General features: G+C 45.3%; 1 protein-coding gene across 1 annotated transcript in view; it reads right to left on the bottom strand.

Annotated features, from left to right (window-relative positions):
- LOC123435585 (xanthine dehydrogenase) overlaps positions 1–6,626 on the bottom strand; it is a 29,682-nt gene extending 23,056 nt beyond the window's left edge. The window contains exons 1-3 of the mRNA XM_045115581.1: positions 6,293–6,626; positions 4,157–4,256; positions 3,409–3,517 (exon numbers count right to left, since the gene is read on the bottom strand). Coding sequence (XP_044971516.1) covers positions 3,409–3,517; positions 4,157–4,256; positions 6,293–6,434 — 351 coding nt within the window. The 5' untranslated portion in view covers positions 6,435–6,626. The remainder of the gene's footprint in view (positions 1–3,408; positions 3,518–4,156; positions 4,257–6,292) is intronic.
- Between the last annotated feature and the right edge of the window lie 19,695 nt (positions 6,627–26,321).

The raw sequence follows: 26,321 nt of genomic DNA, 5'->3' as shown, positions 1-26,321 counted from the left end.
ACTCCTTAACATGTACAAGGTGTCATCTCTTAGTTACATATTTTCTAGTATAATCCCATAAATTTAGGAGTAACACTAACATACAATCACTAACATACAATCCATTGTATAATATGTTTGTTTGTCTTCTCTAAATGATATGCAAGGTATAAGATAAGGCTGTCTTATCAACGATTGTACATGCCCTTAGTCTACTTGACATCTTTGGAGAGTGGAGAGAGTTGACCTGATTGCACAATATTGTGTATTATATAATAACAAACATAACCTATCAAAATAGAACAATATATTTTTCCTGTACTAAGCGTACCTAATTCATCATTTGATCTACTCAATATCACTACCATGCCAAATTGGGCTACTTTAGTTGGGCTTGTTGGATAATGAGCAACTGACTTTCATAGAGGGCCAAAGGCCAATACATGTACATGTGAGGTAAAATGCAGAAAACCCCTTATACAATGGGGATATACCCAAAAGGAGACTATACACATCTAACAGGGGTCACCAAGTTCTGCAACGTTTGCTGGTCATATGTTACCTGTATTAGTCTTACAGTAAATAGTGTCAGAGTATATATAATATAGCCATGTACCCCTTCGTACTTATCCCATTGTATAAGGGGTTTCCTGCATATAGTCCACACCTGTACATGTATATATATCGGCCTATGGCCTCATGGGAATACAAGTTGCATATTCCTAACATGGTATTAGAGCTAGGTCAATCTTTTGCACGCCGCAACTCGTGCGATTGATCCGGCGCCGTCGCTGCTTTTTTCTTCTACCCATCCTAGCAGCCGATCAACCCACCCTCCTCTCCTCCCCGATCATGTAGATCGCCGCCGCTGGCCCCGCTCGAAGCCACCGGTTCTCAGGTTCCGCTCGTTCCGCTCGGGAGTCCCCGATTGAAGCCGCCGGCCTCGATTCTGCTCGTCCTGCTCGAAGCTGCCGACCCTTGTCTTCAGATCCCGCTCGTCCCGCCTGCTCCCGCTCGTCCCGCTGGAAGCCGCTGCTCCCGCTCGTTCCGCACGAAGCCGAGCCGCCGGCCCTGTCTCCAGGTCCTGCTCGTGCCGCCCTCAGCTTGCTGCTTGTCAACCGGATCAAGCCGCTCTCTCGCAGGATTCCGCCGCTGCCCTTGCCGGATTTTGCTGCTGGTGGTTCCAGTTTCCGCTGCTGATTCTGTTCGTTGCTGAGAGCTGTTAAAAAAAAAGGTGCCTTCCGCTTGTCCATCCTGGCGTTTGAGGGTGTTTCCTACCCTGCTTCCGTCTCGCCCATGCGTCGTCTCTCGGTTCAGCATGGTGCTCGTTCGTCTGTGACGCCCTTCTGTTTGCGGTCTTCCGCTGACTGTGTGGGTCGCTCTTCTACGACTCTTGCGACTTCCACACAAGGTGATTATCGATCTACATCGACTCCTCCCGTGACTTCTACCGGTGATTGTCACTCCGCCGACTGTGTAGGTCGCTCTTCTACGACTCCTACGACCTCCACACTTGGTGATTATCGATCTACATCGACTCTTCCTGTGACTCCTATCGGTGATTGTCACTCTACATCGACTCTTTCCGTGACTTCTACCGGTGATTGTCACTCTACACCGACTCCTCTCATCGACTGTATTGGCGCATATGACTTCATCGACACGCGCCTTCCCTTGGCGCTTGGGGCTTGTTTGTGTGCGCCCTCGTCTCCTTCATCGGCTCTTGTGGGTGCTACTGGTTATGCTACACGGCGACATCTAGCGGCTTCCAACCACCACCTGGGTATTCTGTTCCCGATGGCATTATATGTCGTCTTCGTCGCTCTCTCTATGGCCTTAAGCAAGCCCCCCGCGCCTAGTTTGAGCGTTTTGCCTCTATGGTAACTGTCGCTGGTTTTTCGCCAGTGCTCACGATCCAGCGTTGTTTGTCCACCTTTCTCCTCGTGGTCGGACTCTTCTTCTCTATGTTGATGACATGATCATCACTGGTGATGACCCCGAGTATATTGCCTTTGTAAAGGCCCGTCTTAGTGAGCAGTTTCTTATGTCTGATCTTGGACCTCTTAACTACTTTCTTGGGATTGAAGTCTCTTCTACCTCTGATGGCTTTTTTATATCCCAGAAAAAGTATATCTAGGATCTTCTTGCTCGTGTTGCTCTTAGTGACGAGCGCATTGTTGAGACTCCCATGGAGCTCAATGTTCACCTCCGTGATGCTGATGGTAACCCCCTGCCTGACCCGACGCGTTATCGTCATCTTGTTGGCAGTCTTGTCTATCTAGCTGTCACTCGTCCGGATATCTCTTATCCGGTTCATATTCTGAGTCAGTTTGTCTCTGCTCCCACCTCGGTTCACTATAGTCACCTCCCTCGTGTTCTCCGATATCTTAGGGGCACGATCTCTCACCGTCGATTCTTTCCTCGCTCCAGTTCTTTACAGCTTCAGGCCTATTCGGATGCTACGTGGGCTAGTGATCCTTCAGATCGCCGTTCACTTTCTGCTTACTGTGTTTTTCTTGGTGGTTCTCTCATTGCCTGGAAGACGAAGAAACAGACCGCAGTTTCACGTTCGAGTGCGGAGGCTGGGTTGCGAGCAATGGCTCTTTTGACGACAGAGGCGACTTGGTTACGATGGTTACTCCAGGATTTTGGTGTTTCTGTCACTACACCTACTCTGCTCTTATCTGACAGTACAGGTGCTATCAGCATTGCGCGTGATCCTGTGAAGCATGAGCTCACCAAGCACATTGGTGTTGATGCTTTCTATGTGCGTGCTGGTGTGCAGGATCAGGTTATTGCTCTTCAGTATGTGCCTTCCGAGTTACAGTTGGCTGATTTCCTGATGAAGGCCCAGACTAGAGCGCAACATGGCTTCTATCTCTCCAAACTCGGTGTTGTTCATCCACCATGAGTTTGAGGGGGGGGGGGTGTTAGAGTATATATAATATAGCCATGTACCCCTTCGTACTTATCCCATTGTATAAGGGGTTTCCTGCATATAGTCCACACATGTACATGTATATACATCGGCCTATGGCCTCATGGGAATACAAGTTGCATATTCCTAACAAATAGTATATCGGTGAGTCCATTATTTTATGACATTGTCGTGCTATCAAGCTAAATGGGTTAATGTCACATGTCAGAATCAGACCTGATGATGTTCACGAAAAAAGAACCAGACCTGATGTAAAACCACACCTGACCTACTGCAGTATACATGGACAGGTTTTACTGCTTTAAAATCTTAATCTTTTTCAGTACGTTTTAACCAAAGGAATACAGTATTACCATAAAAGAACTTAAATATTCCATATTCATCATTTCACTAGCCAGCATGGGAAAAAAATACTACCTTCTACCTTGGTAGTAAGGATCATATCGGTAACAGATGTAGCTGTCACAAGTCATACAAAAACAGTGCATCACCTGGACTGGGTGCAAACCTCGCTGGCGATCTCCAATTCCCTCTACTGTGATTATGTGCATTCCTTCCAAGGAATAAAGTGGAGCCAGGCAGGCGTTTATTGCATAATGCCTACATAAAGTAAGTAAATTATTTGGGCCAAAATGGAGCTCAAATTCAAGGAATAGGCAATAACCACGAAAGATACATGACAGTTAATATACATGATTTACATTCGCCCCTCAAAAATGGCTCATTAGCAATGCACCCCACTATACCATTTAAACACCATAGGTTAAGACATGCATGCAAGCTACAGTCTGCAAATGCATGTTGTGTTTCAGCTGGAAGAAAACAGAATGGATAAGGGTGAATGTACTGCAGAATCTATTTCCATTGCCATGTGACCCACAGTTTTTTTAGGATTGTTTGGTTGGCGGAACAAGTAGAACGGAATGGAATGGTTCCACCTTAGTGTTTTCCATGAAGAATGGAATTATTCCAGATTTTGTTTGATTGGAGGGATGGGATGGAACGGGATGGTTCAATTATGTATTTGGTTGGAGGGATCGGATGGAATAAATATGGTTCAAGTCTCCTCATGTATAGAAATGGCAAGGTTACCTCTAGCATTTGCAATTTTGCATATGTATAAATTTCAGCAACAGCTCATTTGCATTGTCAGGAACATTCATTCGGTTTTCCAGAAACAGCAACTCAAATTAGATAGAATGAGTATGACATGACTTGCTGAAGAAATATGAGTCTCACTCTGATTTCTTTGTAGTTTGATCATAGCATGAGACCATGACAGTGCAGGCACCACAACCGCCTTCACCACATCCAAGCTTTGTTCCTCGAAGACCGATGTCTACAATACATAGCTACAGAGAAATTAGGAAGTAGTTTGCAAAGCACCAAATGTAAATGATGCAAGTACTATGTGTTATGTTATATCTTGAAGGCTTGAAGCTGACAAATGCAGCAGTCTACGACGCCAACGGATGCTCTTGAACTGCTCACAAGAAGGTGGTCGTTGACTATGATGACGCTATCGCGTCCATCGAGGCTCAGTTCGCTGCTTACAAGACATGCGTGGAGGAGGATAGTTGTGCCTCCATTATTCTCGGTTTCTTGGCAAGGTGGTTGTTCTTTTTTAGGCACAGTTGATGTGGGCACGTGTTCATGATCACTACGAGCCCCCTCTATGTACCTCGCTGCTATGCGACAGGGGCAGTGGTTGAATCAGAGTGAGGCAATGGTTGATGACTTCTTATTACCCAGCTGTCCTCGGCGTGGCATCAGATTGACTCTTTTGGACCGGAGGTTGGACAAATCTACCAGTGCTCTGAATGTCAGCACTCTCACTTGGAACTTCATTGCATCTACAATTTCTTGACACATCTTTGGGCTGAGTTTCAGCAGCTTCATGCTAGCTGCTAGCTCACCACCCTTGTGAGTATGTTGGAGGCCCTTGAAGCTATTCACAAGCAGACCAGGCTTTATGGAGTGAGTCTACTTCTATATTCTTCAGTTCTGGCTGTCTGGGCTCCACCTCCTGCATCTAGTACAACACCCTCCACTCTCCGTTCACCACCGGCCCTTGGTGGTGGTTCTCTTTAGCGCTAGAAAGTTTGTCTTGTGCAACGTCATTTTCATCAAGAGAATGGTTACTACTCGAAGAGCTGGGCCCACGACATTGAATCGAATGCATGGGCGAGATATCCAGCTTGAGCATGGCACGCGGCTCACCTAGCCGGTGCAGCTATCTTGCCGTTTGCTGAACCAACATGAAATTATCATGTATGCAGCGTTTTCGGGTGAAAATGCATTGGTTCTCCTCTACCAAAACCCCCAGCCTAGGCGACAACCTGGTGGCCAACGCCTTCGCCACCAACATGGAGAAGATGTGTATGAGACTGAAGGCGTTGGTAGTCCGTAAGGACCAAGGCAGCCGATCGCTTGGGATGGAGAATTAACAAGGCATATCCAGTTCATGGAGCCCCCGCCCACAACGAATGCAGCTTGGGAAAGGCAGCCATAACATCGGCCTTCACAGACCCCGTGAAACCGTCCGTACCTAGTGCCTTCCCGCATAGCAATCGACGCGCCAGTCTCACACTTCCTTCTCCGTAAAGGGTTTGCCGAGACTGGCCAAGTCCTCTGAGCGTGAACCTTGAAAGTCAAGGTCCAGCAAGAACTCGCGCCCATCGGCCATACCAAGAAGCATGGTGAAGTGGACAAAGGCAGCCTCGGCCATGGTGGCATGGTCAGAGACCACCCAACAATCGACCGTGAGGCTATGGCCTATGGATAACCTTCTTCTGCTTCCTGTAGGAGGCGTGCTGGTAGAAGAAGGCCGTGTTGGTGTCACCCTCCCCTCACTCATTATGGGTTCAGGATTTTGATCAGTTTAACAAGCTTACACATTTCATATTTTTTTTTGGAATAATGGCACCCACTCATCCTGCTGGGCTTTTAGTGGCAATGAATCGCTTATGGTAGATTAAGTACATCATGTCTGTTTGTCAGTTCAGTTTCATTTCTACATTAGCAGCACGCTCCAAAATCAACCGTGTTCAGAGAACATTTTGTGTTGATTCCGTGTCCCACTGTACGATTTCTGTATAAGCAGTATCTGTCGTGTGATTGCATGAACAGAGCAAAAACATTATTTTAAAGCATACCCGGCAAGTTTTCAATTTGCTATAGTGACAACGACCTCACGCCACCGATTCTACGATTACAAAAAGGTCTTCGCGCCAGCCACAACAATGAAACGGAGTCTGAAAGTACCACAACACAGAGGTGCACGGAAAAAGAAACGACAAGTTCAGGCTGGGTGCAGCAGCACAACCGATTCAGGTGCACACGATACAAGTTATGAGAGCGGGAAGGGGGCGCGACCTCTGAGGTACTGGAGGAGGGTGAGGTGGGCGAGGCCGTCGGGAAGCACGCGGCGGACGCCGTTGACGTAGATGACCGCCTCGTCGGACCAGTCCACCGCCGCGAACGCCCCCTCCTCCGCCGCCTTCGTGAGCGAACCCATGGATGGGCAACAATCAATCACCGCGGGCGCCGGATGAGAGACGGGGCCGCGGGGGGGGGGGGGGGGGGGGGGGGGGGGGGGGGGGGTGATCCCGATTTGGATCAAAGTGTTGTGTAGAAGGGTTGTTTGCGGCCGCGGGCCTCTTCTCCTCTGGGAATCGTTCAGAGACGGGTCGAACTGGACTCGTCGAGTGATGCAGCGGCGAGGTCAGGATGATGCAGCACATGCGGTGGTAGTGAGCAAGGCGGTACTTCCACCTGCAGCTGAGTCACGATTCACTCGACAACGACAAACCGCCAAAACCGACATGATTAACACACACTTTACTTTTTCAAAATGCGAAAATAATTTTTAAAGTGTCTTACAAAATTCCAACAAATTTTTCATGAAGGTATAATCACATCCAAATGATACCTGGAAAGTTTTAGACAAAAATATTAGACACTTTGGCCTCTGTAAAAAAACAATTGAATACCAAATATTATCAGAAAATTGTTTTTTACCAATGAAATACTTGTTGGAAATATGAGCAATTTATTATAGGATTTTACTAAAAGAAAAGCTAGGAAAAACATGACTATCATAAAATAGATGAAACAAGACATGGAATATAAAGATGAGACGACGAAAGACATGTGCACATATGATCTAGAAGAGAACATATGTAGAGCCGTACTATATACACAAGGCATCATATGGAGTAATGAGCAGAAACGGAACATATCTAGAAGTGAAACTATAGCAAAAGGTTGTGATAGAAACTCAACAAAAAAGAACATGAGTATATACTGTGTTGCAGCAGCAGTAGGGTTGGTGTTGGCGTTGTCGTTGGCCATGTTACCGAAGAGGTGGTCGACGTCGGGGAAGTAGTCGTCGTCCGGAAAGAGATCGTCGGTGTCCGTGATGGAAGCTAGTAGTCGCGCTGAGCGCTTCCCAAAAACCTTATCGCCCTTCTCTCGTACAGGACTCGAAGAGACGTAGTTTCAGAGGCCTACTATCCCGACCTACGGTGCACGCCGTAAGACGGGATGGGGAAGAACGTAGCAGCAGCATAGAGAAAGGAACTGGTGACGAGAGGGAAGTTCTGATGCGTCTACTCTGGAGAGGAGCAACCTCTCTTTTATAGGCGCAGGAGAAGGAGGCGAGAGACCAGCGACGGGAGCTGAAAAGAGCGAGGGATACGAAACGAACGGACAGCAGCGTTCGCTTTCAATATCCACTACAACAACAAAATGTTCAGCTTCTCCGAGTGACCTTTCGTATACCAGTCGTGCGTGGCAAAAATTTAGTTCGGCGCGGCGCGGCGTGACGAGGCGGGCGGCGGAGGAGGAGGAGCGCGAGTGTATGTCTCTCTTGTTCTCAAGCTCATACATGTGTGAAAATATCCTCCCTTATAAGGAGGTCCAACTCTCACTAAACTAGCAATGTGGGACTAAACATTTCCACCTCTTGCCTTGCACAAATGGGCTGCATGGGCCTCTAGGATTTATTAGGAATTTTTTGAAATTATATATTGGGCTGGCCCATAAGTAGACAAAATTCCAACAATCCCCCACCAGATCCCAGAGGCATACAAAATTTGCCTTTGGTTCCAAAACACTGTTTTATATACCGATACTGCAGTGGGGACTGTTAAGTTGAACTTCCACCTAGAACTCTATGCTACACTAGTAAGCAACTTGAACAGTGGACTAGGCTTGAACTGCAAGTTTTCTGCGAATCTAGCTTCACACAGATCCTTGACCGATACTAGGTTACCGTGGGACTTCCCTGCGGATGGAGCTTATGCGTCATACTCCGAGACCTTTCGTGAGTATACTAGAGAGCACCCTACTCTCATAGATTGCGACGTTTAACAATCTGACTCATATAAGTATGTTCTTCAAAAGATGTTTTGCACGACAACATCTCTGCTTCAGTAAGCCACTTAGAACATATTAAGATGTATATGAACCTGCCATGCAGTTTACGAAAGTATTGCATCTTCATGGAGTGGTATTATTAATGATAAGGATACTTTCCTCTCACTTGACCAACAGCTTGTCTTCCACATCTAATTCACGAGATCTCCGATCACAAAGAATAGGTTACCACTGTGAACAACTCGAATTGTGGGTCTCATACCCATCTCCCTCGATGCATTATCTATCACATTACGTGATAGACCCTTAGTAAAAGGATCCGCCAGATTTTTAGATGTTTGGGTATAATCCAATGCAATAACTCCGGAGTTTCTCATTTTCCTGACAGATTTTAACATTCTCTGAATGTGTCTTGATGACTTCATGTTATCCTTTGAGCTGCTCACTTTCGTGATCATAGTTTGATTGTCGCAGTTCATAAGGATACCCGGTACAGGTTTCTCGACAACCGGCAAGTCACTCAAGAGCCGGCGAAGCCAATCTGCTTCGACCATAGCTGTATCTAGTGTTGTGAGTTCTGCTTCCATTGTTGACCTTGTTAAGATTGTTTGCTTGCAAGACTTCCAAGAAAGAGCGCCACCTCCATGAGTGAATAAATATCCGCTCGTGGCCTTTATCTCATCAGCATCAGAGATCCAGTCTGAATCACTATACGCTTCAAGCACCTTTGGATGTCCAGTATAGTGAATTCCGTAATTTGCAGTGCCTTTCAAATAACGCAAAACTCTCTCTAGAGCTTTCCAATGCACATCTCCTGGTTTTGAGACAAACCGACTCAGTTTGCTAACAACAAAAGAGATGTCAGGTCTTGTAGCATTGGCTAAGTACATAAGCGAGCCAATAATCTGAGAATATTTCAATTGGTCTCTAGCGATTCTTTGATTCTTTCGAAGCAGCACGCTTGCATCATATGGTGTGGGAGAGGACTTGCAGTCACTATACCCAAAGCGACTCAAGATCTTTTCCACATAATGAGATTGAAGCAACGTAATCCCACCATCTTCGTCTCTCAACAACTTGATGTTCAGAATGACATCAGCCACTCCTAAATCCTTCATCTCAAAACAGTGAGATAGGAAATCCTTGACCTCTTTAATAACATTCAGATTTGTTCCGAAAATCAGTATGTCATCAACATACAAGCGAAGGATAACTCCCTCGCCCCCACCATGGCGATAGTACACACATTTATCAGCTTCGTTTACTACAAAGCCTGCAGTTGTTAGAGTTCTTTCAAACTTCTCATGCCACTGCTTGGGTGCTTGCTTGAGTCCATATAAAGACTTCAGCAACTTGCATACTTTCGCTTCCTGACCATCTACTACAAACCCATCTGGTTGTTCCATGTAAATTTCCTCATCCAACACTCCATTTAGGAAAGCAGTCTTAACCATCCATTTGATGAACGAGAAGACCATGTGAGGCGGCTAGTTAAAGTAGTACTCGAATAGTGGTCAATCGAGCCACGGGTGAGTAAGTATCAAAGAAGTCTTCACCTTCCTTTTGGGTATAACCCTTAGCCACGAGTCGTGCCTTGTACTTTTCGATAGTACCATCAGGCCTAAGCTTCTTCTTGAATACCCATTTGTATCCTATAGGTTTGCACCCATAAGGACGATCAGTGATGTCCCAAGTTTCATTTGCCAAGACGGAATCCATCTCACTACGGACTGCTTCCTTCGAGTAGTCAGCATCTTCAGACGCATAGGCCTCTGAAATAGAACTCGGAGTGTCATCTATGAGATAGACAAGAAAATCATCACCAAAGGACTTTGCAGTCCTCTGTCTCTTGCTCCTGGTAGGAACTTGATACGTCTACAACGTATCTATAATTTTTTATGGTTTCATGCTATTATCTTGTCAAACTTTGGATGTTTTGCATGTCTTTTATTTATTTTTTGGGACTAACTTATTAATCCAGTGCCAAGTGCCAGTTCCAGTTTTTTCCATGTTTTTTACCCCTTTCAGAGGAGATTTTGAAACGGAGTCCAAACGGAAGAAAATCCCCGAAAAGATTTTTTCTGGAACGGAAGAAGATCGGGGGACTTGGAAGCCAAGCCAGAAGAGCCCCAGGGGCCCCACAAGCCCCCACCCCACGGCCAGGGGGGCCGCGCCATGCAGGCTTGTGGGCCCCTGGAGGTCCCCTGACCTAGATCTTGCGCCTATAAATTCCCAAATATTCCCAAAAAAATATGGGGAGCATCGTAATCACTTTTCCGCCGCCACAAGCTTCTGTCTCCATAAGATCCCATCTGGGGCACGTCCTAGTGCCCTACCGGAGGGGGGATTTGGACATAGAGGGCTTCTTCATCAACACCATGACCTCTCCGATGATGCGTGAGTAGTTCACCATAGACCTACGGGTCCATAGCTAGTAACTAGATGGCTTCTTCTCTCTCTTGGATCTTCAATACAAAGTTCTCCATGATCTTCATGGAGATCTATCCGATGTAATCTTCTTTTGTGATGTGTTTGTCGAGATCCGATGAATTGCGGATTTATGATCAGATTATCTATGAATCTTATTTGAGTTTCTTCTGATCTCTCTTATGCATGATTTCATATCCTTGTAATTCTCTTCGAGTTGTGGGTTTTGTCTGACCAACTAGATCTATGATTCTTGCAATGGGAAAAGTGCTTGGTTTTGGGTTCATACCGTGCGGTGACCACACCCAGTGACAGAAGGGGTAGCGAGGCACGCATCGTGTTGTTACCATCAAGGGTAAAAAGATGGGGTTTTTATCATTGGTTTGAGATTATCCCTCTACATCATGCCATCTTGGTTAAAGCGTTACTCTGTTCGTCATGAACTCAATACACTAGATGCATGATGGATAGCGATCGATGTGTGGAGTAATAGTAGTAGATGCAGAAAGTATCGGTCTACTTGTCTCGGACGTGATGCCTATTTGCTAGATCATTGCCTTAGATATCGTCATGACTTTGCGCGGTTCTATCAATTGCTCGACAGTAATTTGTTCACCCACTGTATTACTTGCTATTTTGAGAGAAGCCTCTAGTGAACACTATGGCCCCCAGGGTCTACTCCACACCATATTTTCAGCCTTACACTTTTTACTTCGTTGCACTTTCCGCCTTTAGAACTCACTTTGAAAACAATCTTGAAGGGATTGACAACCCCTTTGAAGCGTTGGGTGCAAGCTTGTTTGTGTTTGTGCAGGTACTCTCGACTTGACGAGACCCTCCTTCTGGATTGATACCTTGGTTCTCAAACTGAGGGAAATACTTACTGCTCCTGTGCTGCATCACCCTTTCCTCTTCAATGGAAAAATCCAACGCAAGCCCAATCTCCGTCAACGTGTCAATTTATGGCGATGTTGTTTGAGAAGTAGCAGAAGGATTTCTGGCGCCGTTGCCGGGGAGGAAGATCAAGTCAAGAACTCATCCAAGTAAGTGTCGCAAACTCATCTCTTGCATTTACTTTGTTTGCCAGTTGCCTCTCGTTTTCCTCTCCCCCACTTCACCAATTTGCCTTTTTTGTTCGCCTTTTCGTTCGCCCTTTTTCTCGCCCGCTTTTTGTTTGCTTGTGTGTTTGCTTGCTTGCTGAAGTCACCATGAACGAAAACACCAAACTTTGTGACTTCTCGAATACTAATAATAATGATTTTATTAGTACTCCGATTGCTCCTGCCACTAGTGCGGAGTCGTACGAAATCAATGCCGCTTTGCTAAATCTTGTTATGAAAGAGCCATTCTCTGGCCTTCCTAGTGAAGATGCGACATCCCATCTCAATACCTTCATTGAGCTTTGCGATATGCAAAAGAAAAAAGATGTGGATAATGACGTGATTAAATTGAAGCTTTTTTCCTTTCTCGTTGCGAGATCGCACAAAAACTTGGTTTTCTTCTTTGCCCAAAAATAGTATCGATTCTTGGGATAAGTGCAAAGATGCTTATATATCCAAGTATTTTCCGCCGGCTAAGATCATATCTCTCTGTAATGATATCATGAATTTCAAGCAACTTGATCATGAGCATGTTGCACAAGCTTGGGAGAGAATGAAATTAATGATTAGAAATTGTCCCGCTCATGGCTTGAGCCTTTGGATGATTATTCAAATATTTTACGCTCGCTTGAATTTCGCTTCTAAAAATATCTTGGACTCCGCCTCAGGTGGAACGTTCATGGAAATCACGTTAGGAGAAGCCACAAAGCTCTTAGACAACATCATGACGAACTACTCTTAGTGGCACACTGAAACGTCACCTACTAGTAAGAAGATACACGCTATAGAAGAAATTAACTCGTTGAGTGCTAAGATGGATGAGTTAATGAATTTGGTTGCTAGTAGAAGTGCTCCTCTGGATCCTAATGTTATGCCTTTGTCTTCTTTGATTGAGAGTAGCAACGCTAGCTTGGACGTTAATTTTGTTGGTAGGAATAACTTTGTTCCTAGGCCTTTTCCTAGCAACTCCTCTAATAATTTTGGCAATAACAATGCTTTTAGAGGAAACTATGTTCCTAGGCCTTTTCCTAGTAACTCCTCTAATAATTTTGGCAACTCCTACAACAATACTCATGGAAATTACAATAGATTACCCTCTGATCTAGAGAGTAATATCAAAGAATTCATCAACTCTCAAAAGATTTTCAATGCGTCCATAGAGGAAAAACTTGTGATGTTGATGCTTTGAAAGTTATATGTGCTCCTCCGAAAATCAACATGGATGAAACTTTGAAAGCTATGCGTGTTTCCATGATTGAGAGCCAAGAAAGAACCGCCCAAATTCATGCTAGACATGAATGGCTTAAAAAGGTGTGTTCTCGTGATGAGAATCACGAAGATCTTAAAGTGCTTGGTGTGACTCCCATTGAATCTTTATTTTCTTGTGTCAAACCTAATGATTATGGGGTTGGATATGAATCCACTTTGGTTGAAAAGTGCCCCAATGATTCGGAGTCCATCTATCTTGATGCTAAAAGCATTAAAAGTGGAGTAGAAGACGTTAAAACTTTGAGTAGTAATGAAATTACTACCGTGGATTTCAAGGAATTAAATTATGATAGTTGCTCCTTGATTGAATGCATTTCTTTGATGCAATCCATGTTGAACTCTCCACACGCTTATAGCCAAAACAAAGCATTTACCGATCATATCGTCGAAGCTATGATAAAAGCTCTTGAAGAGAAACTTGAATTTGAAGTCTCTATCCCTAGAAAGCTTCATGATGAGTGGGAACCTACCATCAAAATCAAAATCAAAAACTATGAGTGCAATGCTTTGTGTGATTTGGGTGCTAGTGTTTCTGCGATTCCAAAGTCTTTATGTGATGTTCTGGGTTTTAATGAGATTGAAGAGTGTTCTCTTAATTTGCATCTTGCTGATTCTACTGTCAAGAAACCCATGGTAAGGATCGATGATGTTCTTATTATTGCAAATATGAACTATGTACCCGTGGATTTCATAGTGCTTGACATTGATTGCAATCCTACATGCCCTATTATTCTTGGTAGACCTTTCGTAAGGACTATTGGTGCTATCATCGATATGAAGGAAGGGAATATTAGATTTCAATTTCCTTTAAGGAAGGGTATGGAACACTTTCCTAGAAAGAAAATAAGATTGCCTTATGAATCCATGATGAGGGCCACTTATGGTTTGAGCACCAAAGACAACGATACGTGATTCTATCGTTTCTATGCCTAGCTAAGGGCGTTAAACAATAGCGCTTGTTGGGAGGCAACACAATGAATTTATCTTTTTTCTTTCTGTTTTGTTGCGTCCACACTTTCATAATTCTGTTGTGATTGTGTCTTTTGTGTTTCTTTTTGTGTTTGAGCCAAGAAAAGCCTTTATGATTAGTCTTGGTAATGGTTGTTTGATCCTGCTGGAAAAAGACAGAAACTTTTCGCTCACGAGATGATTTTTCATTTTTATTCAGAAAGAGATTTTGAGTTGGTTCTTTTTGCTGCTGATTTATATGCTTTTTTCCCAGACCTTCATAATTGTTCTGATTTTTTGAGGTAACAGAAGTATACGAAGTATACAGATTGCTACAGACTGGTCTGTTTTTGACAGATTCTGTTTTTGTTGGGTTGGTTGCTTGTTTTGATGAAACTATGGTTAGTATCGGGGGGGGGGGGGTACTAGCCATGGGAAAGTGAGAATACAATATTGTTGGGTAACGTAGCATAAATTCAAAAAATTTCCTACGCATGCTCAGATCTTCCTATGGAGAGACCAGCAACGAGAGAGGGGCAAGAGCATCTTCATACCTTTGAAGATCGCTAAGCGGAAGCGTTGCTAGAACGCGGTTGATGGAGTCGTACTCGCTGCGATTCCGATCTAGTGCCGAACAACGACACCTCCGCGTTCAACACACGTGCAGCCCGGTGACGTCTCCCGCACCTTGATCCAGCAAGGAGGAGGGAGAGGTTGGGGAAGAAGTCCAGCAACACGACGGCGTGGTGTCGGTGGAGAGACGAGGTCTCCCGGCAGGGCTTCGCCAAGCGCCGGCAGAAAGGAGGAGGGAGAGGAGCAGGGCTGCGCCGAGAGAGAGATGAAATGGTGTGTCAAACAGCCCCGAGTCCTCATCTATATATAAGGGGAGAGGGAGGGGGCACAACCCTTAGGGTTCCCACCCCCAAGGGGTGCGGCAGCCCCAGATGGGAGAGGGGGCGGCGGCCAGTGCAGGGAGGAGGGGTGGCGCACCCCTCTGGTGCGCATGGGCTGGGTGGGGGGGGGCGCACCAGCCCATCTAGAGGCTGGTTCCCTTCCCCACTTAGCCCATCTAGCCTCCCGGGGTCGTTGCCCCCCTTCGGTGGTCCCCCGGGACCACCTCCGGTGGTCCCGGTGGTCCCGGTACGTTACCGGTGACGCCCGAAACACTTCCGGTGTTCAAAACCATCCGTCCTATATATCAATCTTTACCTCCGGACAATTCCGGAGCTCCTCGTGACGTCCGGGATCTCATCCGGGACTCCGAACAACTTTCGGTAACCTCGTACAACAATTCCCTATAACCCTAGCGTCATCGAACCTTAAGTGTGTAGACCCTACGGGTTCGGGAGACAGGCAGACATGACCGAGACACCTCTCTGGCCAATAACCATCAGTGGGGTCTGGATACCCATGGTGGCTCCCACTTGCTCCACGATGATCTCATCGGATGAACCACGATGTCAAGGATTCAATCAATCCCGTATACGATTCCCTTTGTCTGTCGGTATAGAACTTGCCCGAGATTCGATCGTCGGTATACCTATACCTTGTTCAATCTCGTTACCGGTAAGTCTCTTTACTCGTTCCGTAACACGTCATCGTGTGACTAACTCCTTAGTCACATTGAGCTCATGATGATGTTCTACCGAGTGGGCCCAGAGATACCTCTCCGTCACACGGAGTGACAAATCCCGATTTCGATTCGTACCAACCCAACAGACACTTTCGGAGGTACCCGTAGTGCACCTTTATAGTCACCCAGTTACGTTGTGACGTTTGATACACCCAAAGCACTCCTACGGTATCCGGGAGTTGCACAATCTCACGGTCGAAGGAAAAGATACTTGACATTAGAAAAGCTTTAGCATACGAACAATACGATCTAGTGCTAGGCTTAGGATTGGGTCTTGTCCATCACATCATTCTCCCAATGATGTGATCCCGTTATCAATGACATCTAATGCCCATGATCAGGAAACCATGATCATCTATTGACTAACGAGCTAGCCAACTAGAGGCTTGCTAGGGACACATTGTGATCTATTCATTCACACATGTATTACTGTTTCCTGTTAATACAATTATAGCATGAACGATAGACGATTATCATGAACAAGGAAATATGATAATAACCATTTTATTATTGCCTCTAGGGCATATTTCCAACAGTCTCCCACTTGCACTAGAGTCAATAATCTAGTTACATTGTGATGTATCGAACACCCATAGCATTATGGTGTTGATCATGTTTTGCTCGTGGAAGAGGTTTAGTCAACGGGTCTGCAATATTCAGATCCGTGTGTACTTTACAAATATCTATCACTCCACTCTGGACATGGTCCTGGATGGAGTTGTAGCGACGCTTGATGTGCTTCGTCTTTCGGTGAAACCTGGGCTCCTTGGCTATGGCAATGGCTTCAGTGTTATCACAGAAGAGTGTCATAGGACCCGACGCGCTTGGAACCACTCCAAGGTCGGTGATGAGCTCCTTCATCCAAATTCCTTCATGAGCCGCTTCTGAAGCAGCTATGTACTCCGCTTCACATGTAGATGCTGCCACGACTTCTTGCTTGCTGTTGCACCAGCTCACTGCCCCACCATTCAACACATATACGTATCCGGTCTGTGACTTAGAGTCATCCGGATCTGTGTCGAAGCTAGCGTCGACGTAACCCTTTACGACGAGCTCTTCGTCACCTCCATAAACGAGAAACATTTCCTTAGTCCTTTTCAGGTACTTAAGGATATTCTTGACCGCTGTCCAGTGTTCCGTACCGGGATCACTTTGGTACCTCCCTACCAAACTTATGGCAAGGTTTATATCAGGTCTGGTACACGGCATGGCATACATTAGAGAGCCCACGGCTGAAGCGTAGGGGACAGAACTCATCTTCTCTCTATCTGCTGCCGTGGTCGGCGACTGAGTCTTACTCAATCTCATACCTTGCAAAACTAGCAAGAAGCCTTTCTTTGAGTTTTCCATATTGAACTTCTTCAATATCTTGTCAAGGTATGTACTTTGCGAAATACCTATGAGGCGTCTCGATCTATCTCTATAGATCTTGATGCCTAATATGTATGCAGCTTCTCCAAGGTCCTTCATTGAAAAACTCTTGTTCAAATAGGCCTTTATGCTCTCCAACATCTCTATATTATTCCCCATCAATAATATGTCATCTACATATAGTACGAGGAAAGCTACAGAGCTCCCACTCACTTTCTTGTACAGACAGGCTTCTCCGTAAACCTGTATGAACCCAAACGCTTTAATCACCTCATTAAAGCGAATGTTCCAACTCCGAGATGCTTGCACCAGCCCATAGATGGAGTGCTGGAGCTTGCACACTTTGTTAGCACCCTTAGGGTCGACAAAACCTTCTGGTTGCATCATATATAACTCTTCCTTAAGGTTCCCGTTAAGGAACACTGTTTTGACGTCCATTTGCCAAATTTCATAATCATAAAAGGCGGAAATTGCTAACATGATTCGGACTGATTTCAGCTTCGCTACGGGAGAGAAAGTCTCTTCGTAGTCAACTCCTTCAATTTGTCGAAAACCCTTTGCGACAAGTCGAGCTTTGTAAATGGTTACATTACCGTTTGCATCAGTCTTCTTCTTGAAGATCCATTTATTTTCTATGGCTCGCCGGTCATCGGGCAAGTCCACCAAAGTCCATACTCTGTTCTCATACATGGATCCTATCTCGGATTTCATGGCCTCAAGCCATTTGTTGGAATCTGGGCCCGCCATCGCTTCTTCATAGTTCGAAGGTTCACCGTTGTCTAACAACATGATTTCCATCACAGGGTTGTCGTACCACTCTGGTGCGGAGCGTACCCTTGTGGACCTTCGCGGTTCAGTAGTAACTTGATCCGAAGCTTCATGATCATCATCATTAACTTCCTCTTCAGTCGGTGTAGGCGCCACAGGAACAACTTCCTGCGCTGCGCTACTTTCCTGTTCGAGAGGGGGTGTAATCACCTCATCAAGTTCTACCTTCCTCCCACTTACTTCTTTCGAGAGAAACTCTTTCTCTAGAAAGGATCCGTTCTTGGCAACAAAGGTTTTACCTTCGGATCTAAGATAGAAGGTATACCCAATAGTTTCCTTAGGGTATCCTATGAATACACATTTCTCCGCTTTGGGTGCGAGCTTTTCTGGTTGAAGTTTCTTCACATAAGCATCGCAGCCCCAAACTTTAAGAAACGACAACTTAGGTTTCTTGCCAAACCATAGTTCATACGGTGTCGTCTCAACGGATTTAGACGGTGCCCTATTTAAAGTGAATGCTGCAGTTTCTAATGCGTATCCCCAAAATGATAGCGGTAAGTCGGTGAGAGACATCATAGATCGTACCATATCTAATAAAGTGCGATTACGACGTTCAGACACTCCGTTGCGCTGCGGTGTGCCAGGCGGCGTCAGTTGTGAAACGATTCCACACTTCCTTAGGTGTGTGCCAAACTCGTGACTCAAATATTCTCCTCCACGATCAGATCGTAGACATTTAATTTTTCTATCACGTTGATTCTCAACCTCACTCTAAAATTCCTTGAACTTTTCAAACGTCTCAGATTTGTGCTTCATCAAGTAGATATACCCATACCTACTCAAATCATCGGTGAGAGTGAGAACATAACGATAACCACCGCGAGCTTCGACGTTCATTGGACCACACACATCAGTATGTATTATTTCCAATAAGTCGGTTGCTCTCTCCATTATTCCTGAGAATGGAGTCTTAGTCATCTTGCCCATGAGGCACGGTTCGCATGTGTAAAATGATTCAAAGTCAAGAGACTCTAATAGTCCATCAGTATGGAGCTTCTTCATGCGCTTAACGCCGATATGACCAAGGCGGCAGTGCCACAAGTATGTGGGACTATCATTATCAACTTTGCATCTTTTGGTACTCACACTATGAATATGTGTAACATCACGATCGAGATTCATCAAGAATAAACCATTCACAAGCGGAGCATGACCATAAAACATATCACTCATATAAATAGAACAACCATTATTCTCTGACTTAAATGAGTAGCTGTCTCGCATTAAGCAAGAGCCTGATACAATGTTCATGCTTAAAGCTGGTACTAATTAACAATTATTAAGGTTTAAAACTAATCCCGACGGTAGATGTAGAGGTAGCGTGCCGACGGCGATCACATCGACCTTTGAACCATTCCCGACGCGCATCGTCACCTCGTCCTTGGCCAGTCTCCGCTTATTCCGTAGTTCCTGCTTTGAGTTGCAAATGTGAGCAACAACACCGGTATCAAATACCCAGGAGCTACTACGAGCGCTGGTAAGGTACACATCAATAACATGTATATCAAATATACCTTTAACGTTGTCGGCCTTCTTGTCCGCTAAGTATTTGGGGCAGTTCCGCTTCCAGTGACCCTTTCCCTTGCAATAGAAGCACTCAGTCTCAGGCTTGGGTCCGTTCTTTTTCTTCTTCCCGGCATATGGCTTACCGGGCACGGCAACAGCTTTGCCGTCTTTTTTGAAGTTCTTCTTACCCTTGCCTTTCTTGAAACTAGTGGTCTTGTTGACCATCAACACTTGATGCTCTTTCTTGATTTCTACTTCTGCAGATTTGAGCATCGAGTACAACTTGGGAATGGTCTTCTCCATCCCTTGCATGTTGTAGTTGAGCACAAAGCCTTTGTAGCTTGGTGGGAGAGACTGGAGGATTCTGTAAATTATAGCATCATCCGGAAGTTCGAATCCAAGTGAAGTCAGACGACCGTGTAACCCAGACATTTTGAGTATGTGCTCACTGACAGAACTGTTCTCCTCCATCTTACAGCTAAAGAACTTGTCGGAGACTTCATATCTCTCGACACGGGCATGAGCTTGAAAAACTAGCTTCAGCTCTTGGAACATCTCATATGCCCCTGTGTTGCTCAAAACGCCTTTGGAGCCCCGTTTCTAAACTGTATAACATGCCACACCTGACCAGAGAGTAGTCATCACTCCGCGCTTGCCAGACGTTCAGAATGTCCTAGGCTGCTGCGGGAGCGGGAGGGTCACCTAGCGGCGCATTAAGGACATAAGCCTTTTTAGCTGCTTCAAGGATGAGCTTCAAGTTGCGAACCCAGTCCGCATAGTTGCTACCATCATCTTTCAGCTTGTTTTTCTCTAGGAATGCGTTGAAGTTGAGGTTGACGTTGGACATCTACAATATTTATAAAGACAACTTTTAAACTAAGTTCATGACAATTAAGTTCATTTAATCAAATTAAGTATGAACTCCCACTTAAATCGACATCCCTCTAGTCATCTAAGTGATACATGATCCATGTTGACTAACCCGTGTCCGATCATCACGTGAGACGGACTAGTCACCATGGTGAGCAACTTCATGCTGATCGTATTCAACCATACGACTCATGTTCGACCTTTCGGTCTCTTGTATTCGAGGTCATGTGTGTACATGCTAAGCTCGTCGAGTCAACCTAGGTGTTTCGCGTGTGTAAATCTGGCTTACACCCGTTGTATGCGAACGTTAGAATCTATCACACCCGATCATCACGTGGTGCTTCGAGACAACGAACCTTCGCAACGGTGCACACTTAGGGGAACACGTTCTCGAAATTTTAAGAGGGATCATCTTATTATGCTACCGTCGTTTTAAGCAATAAGATGTAAAACATGATAAACATCACAATGCAATCATATAGTGACATGATATGGCCATTATCATCCTTGCTCTTTCGATCTCCATCTTCACGCATCGCATGATCATCATCGTCACCGGCGTGACACCATGATCTCCATCATCGTGTCTCCGTGAAGTCGTCACGCCAACTACTACTATCACTACTACTATGGCTAACCGTTAGCAATGAAGTAAAAGTAGTAAGCACATGGCGTTGCATCTCATACAATAAATTAAGACAACTCCTATGGCTCCTGCCGGTTGTCATACTCATCTACATGCAAGTCGTGAAACCTATTACAATAACATGATCATCTCATACATCATACATGCAACATCACAACTTTGGCCATATCACATCACATGTCAAACCCTGCAAAAACAAGTTAGACGTCCTCTAATTGTTGTTGCAAGTTTTACGTGGATGATTTGGGTTTCTAGCAAGAACGCCTTCTTACCTACGAGACAGCCACAACGATGATATGCCAAAGCTATTTACCCTTCATAAGGACCCTTTTCATCAAATCCAATCCGACTAGAGTAGGAGAGACAGACACCCGCTAGCCACCTTTATGCACGATGTGCATGTCTGTCGGTGGAACCAGTCTCACGTAAGCGTACGTGTAAGGTCGGTCCGGGCCGCTTCATCCCACAATACCGCCGGAAAAGAATAAGACTAGTAACGGCAAGCAAGATGATAAACCATCGCCCACAACTTTTGTGTTCTACTCGTGCATAGAATCTACGCATAGAAAACCTGGCTCTGATACCACTGTTGGGTAACGTAGCATAAATTCAAAAAATTTCCTACGCATGTTCAGATCTTCCTATGGAGAGACCAGCAACGAGAGAGGGGCAAGAGCATCTTCATACCTTTGAAGATCGCTAAGCGGAAGCGTTGCTAGAACGCGGTTGATGGAGTCGTACTCGCGGCGATTCCGATCTAGTGCCGAACAACGGCACCTCCGCGTTCAACACACGTGCAGCCCGGTGACGTCTCCCGCACCTTGGTCCAGCAAGGAGGAGGGAGAGGTTGGGGAAGAAGTCCAGCAACACGACGGCGTGGTGTCGGTGGAGAGACGAGGTCTCCCGGCAGGGCTTCGCCAAGCGCCGGCAGAAAGGAGGAGGGAGAGGAGCAGGGCTGCGTCGAGGGAGAGATGAAACGGTGTGTCAAACAGCCCCGAGTCCTCATCTATATATAAGGGGAGAGGGAGGGGGCGCAGCCCTTAGGGTTCCCACCCCCAAGGGGTGCGGCAGCCCCAGATGGGAGAGGGGGCGGCGGCCAGTGCAGGGAGGAGGGGTGGCGCACCCCTCTGGTGCGCATGGGCTGGGTGGGGGGGGGGGCGCACCAGCCCACTTAGAGGCTGGTTCCCTTCCCCACTTAGCCCATCTAGCCTCCCGGGGTCGTTGCTCCCCTTCGGTGGTCCCTCGGGACCACCTCCGGTGGTCCCGGTGGTCCCGGTACGTTACCGGTGACGCCCGAAACACTTCCGGTGTCCAAAACCATGCGTCCTATATATCAATCTTTAACTCCGGACCATTCCGGAGCTCCTCGTGACGTCCGGGATCTCATTCGGGACTCCGAACAACTTTCGGTAACCTCGTACAACAATTTCCTATAACCCTAGCGTCATCGAACCTTAAGTGTGTAGACCCTACGGGTTCGGGAGACAGGCAGACATGACCGAGACACCTCTCTGGCCAATAACCATCAGCGGGGTCTGGATACCCATGGTGGCTCCCACTTGCTCCATGATGATCTCATCGGATGAACCACGATGTCAAGGATTCAATCAATCCCGTATACGATTCCCTTTGTCTGTCGGTATAGAACTTGCCCGAGATTCGATCGTCGGTATACCTATACCTTGTTCAATCTCGTTACCGGTAAGTCTCTTTACTCGTTCCGTAGAACTTCATCGTGTGACTAACTCCTTAGTCACATTGAGCTCATGATGATGTTCTACCGAGTGGGCCCAGAGATACCTCTCCGTCACACGGAGTGACAAATCCCGATCTCGATTCGTACCAACCCAACAGACACTTTCGGAGGTACCCGTAGTGCACCTTTATAGTCACCCAGTTACGTTGTGACGTTTGATACACCCAAAGCACTCCTACGGTATCCGGGAGTTGCACAATCTCACGGTCGAAGGAAAAGATACTTGACATTAGAAAAGCTTTAGCATACGAACAATACGATCTAGTGCTAGGCTTAGGATTGGGTCTTGTCCATCACATCATTCTCCCAATGATGTGATCCCGTTATCAATGACATCGAATGCCCATGATCAGGAAACCATGATCATCTATTGACTAACGAGCTAGCCAACTAGAGGCTTGCTAGGGACACATTGTGATCTATTCATTCACACATGTATTACTGTTTCCTGTTAATACAATTATAGCATGAACGATAGACGATTATCATGAACAAGGAAATATGATAATAACCATTTTATTATTGCCTCTAGGGCATATTTCCAACAAGTATACCATTATCAATATAGATAGAATTCAAGTTTGCTACAGTACCAAAAGAAGTGGTAGTTTGTTTTCTTGTACTAATGTTATCACAAGTTTCTGTTTAAGTTTTGTGTTGTGAAGTTTTCAAGTTTTGGGTGACGTTCTCATGGACAAAGAGACAAGGAGTGGAAAGATCTCAAGCTTGGGAATGCCCAAGGCACCCCAAGCCAAATTCAAGGACACCAAAAAGCCTAAGGTTGGGGATGCCCTGGGAAGGCATCCCCTCTTTCGTCTTCAATCCATCGGTAACGTTACTTGGAGCTATATTTTTATTCACCACATGATATGTGTTTTGCTTGGAGCGTCTTGTATCATAGGAGTCTTTTCTTTTTGTTGTGTCACAATAATCCTTGCTGCACACCTTTTTGAGAGAGAGACATGCACTCATCGTGATTTTCCTAGAATGTTCATAGTGCTTCACTTATATATTTTGAGCTAGATACTTTTGCTCTAGTGCTTCACTTATATCTTTTGAGCTAGATACTTTTGCTCTTGTGCTTCACTTATATATTTAGAGCACGGCGGTGCATGATTTGGTAGTTGGCTTATGCTATGAAAGTAGTCCCATGTGCTAGGTACCCAAAGAGGATGCAAAAACCTCCATCTTCATGTGCATTGAGTAGAAAGAAAAGTTTCGATTCCTCTCAATTAGTTTTGAGACATGGATTCGGGAATACTAAAAGCTATGTTAGTAGGGTGTTTTGAATCTAGAAATACTTGTGTTGAAGTTAGTGATTCCCGTAGCATGCACATATGGTGAACCGCTATGTTAGGAAGTCGGAGCATAATCGATCTATTGATTGTCATCCTTTGTGTTGAGGTCGGGATCGCTCGATGGTTTACACCTACCAACCCTTCCCCTCGGAGTATGCGTTTAGCACTTTGTTTCGATTACTAATAAAAACTTTTGCAACAAGTATGTGAGTTCTTTATGACTAATGTTGAGTCCATGGTATAGATGCACTTTCACCTTCCACCATTGCTAGCCTGTGTAGTGCCACGCAATTCTCGCCGGTGCACAAACCCACCAAATTCCTTCCTCAAAACAGCCACCATACCTACCTACTATGGCATTTTCATAGCCATTACGAGATATATTGCCATACAACTACCACCGTTCCGTCTCATGACTTGTGCCGTCGCTCTCATATTGCCATTGCATGATCATACTAGATCGTTGCACATCCCGGTACACTGCCGGAGGCATTTCCTATGGAGTCATCATCATTGTGATCTTTGAGCTTTGAGTAACTAAAAGTGTGATGATCATCATTATTAGAGCATTGTCCCATGTGAGGAAATAAAAAAAAAGAGGCCGAAGAGCCCCAAAACAAAAAAAAGTGAGAAAAGAAAAAAAGAGGCCTAAGAGCCCAAATAAAAAAGGAAAAGAGAGAAAAAGAGAGAAGGGACAATGCTACTATCTTTTTCCACGCGTGTGCTTCATGTTAGCACCATGTTATTCATGATTGAGAGCTTCTTGCTTTGTCTCTACCATATGTTAGTGGGAATCTTTTATATAACTTGGCTTGTATATTCCAATGATGGGCTTCCTCAAAATTGCCCTAGGTCTTCGTGAGCAAGCAAGTTGGATGCACACCCACTAATTTTCCTCTTGAGCTTTCACATACTTATAGCTCTAGTGCATCCCTTGTATGGCAATCCCTACTCATTCACATTTATATCTATTAGTGGGCATCTCCATAGCCTATTGATACGCCGAGTCTATGTGATCATCTCCTCCTTTTGGTCTCACAACCACCACCACACTCTATTCCACCTATAGTGCTATATCCATGGCTCGCGCTCATGTATTGCGTGATAGTTATAAAAAGTTCAAGAAAGTAAGAGTGCGAAAACAATTACTTGGCCAATTCCGGAGTTGTGCATGATCTACATTAGTTGTGTGAGGATGATGGAGCATAGCCAGACTATATGATTTTGCAGGGATAACTTTCTTTGGCCTTGTTATTTTGAAAGTTCATGATTACTTTGCTAGTTTGCTTGAAGTATTACTGTTTTCATGTCAATAGCAAACTATTGTTTTGAATCGTATAGATCTGAACATTCATGCCACGTGAAAGAAGTTGCAAAGGACAACTATGCTAGGTAGCATTCCACATCAAAAATTCATTCTTTATCACTTCCCTACTCGAGGACGAGCAGGAGTTAAGCTTGGGGATGCTTGATACGTCTCCAACGTATCTATAATTTTTGATGGTTTCATGCTATTATCTTGTCAAACTTTGGATGTTTTGCATGCCTTTTATTTATTTTTTGTGACTAACTTATTAATCCAGTGCCAAGTGCCAGTTCCTGTTTTTTCCATGTTTTTGACCCCTTTCAGAGGAGATTTTGAAACGGAGTCCAAACGGAAGAAAATCCCCGAAAAGATTTTTTCTAGAACGGAAGAAGATCGGGGGACTTGGGAGCCATGCCAGAAGAGCCCCAGGGGCCCCGCAAGCCCCCACCCCGCGGCTAGGGGGGCCGCGCCATGCAGGCTTGTGGCCCCCCTGGAGGTCCCCTGACCTAGATCTTGCACCTATATATTCCCAAATATTCCCAAAGAAATCAGGGGAGCATCGTAATCACTTTTCCGCCGCTGCAAGCTTTTGTCTCCGCAAGATCCCATCTGGGGCACGTCCTGGTGCCCTGCCGGAGGGGAGATTCGGAAATTGAGGGCTTCTTCATCAACACCATGACCTCTCCGATGATGCGTGAGTAGTTCACCATAGACCTACGGGTCCATAGCTAGTAACTAGATGTCTTCTTCTCTCTCTTAGATCTTCAATACAAAGTTCACCATGATCTTCATGGAGATCTATCCGATGTAATCTTCTTTTGCGGTGTGTTTGTCGAGATCCGATGAATTGTGGATTTATGATCAGATTATCTATGAATCTTATTTGAGTTTCTTCTGATCTCTCTTATGCATGATTTCATATCCTTGTAATTCTCTTCGAGTTGTGGGTTTTATCTGGCCAACTAGATCTATGATTCTTGCAATGGGAGAAGTGCTTGGTTTTGGGCTCATACCGTGCGGTGACCTAATCCAGTGACAGAAGGGGTAGCGAGGCACGTATCGTTTTG

This window comes from Hordeum vulgare, chromosome 1H, assembly GCF_904849725.1.
Source record: "Hordeum vulgare subsp. vulgare chromosome 1H, MorexV3_pseudomolecules_assembly, whole genome shotgun sequence".
In the NCBI taxonomy this organism is placed as follows: Eukaryota; Viridiplantae; Streptophyta; class Magnoliopsida; order Poales; family Poaceae; genus Hordeum; species Hordeum vulgare.
This window is presented reverse-complemented; position numbering and strand designations above follow the sequence as displayed.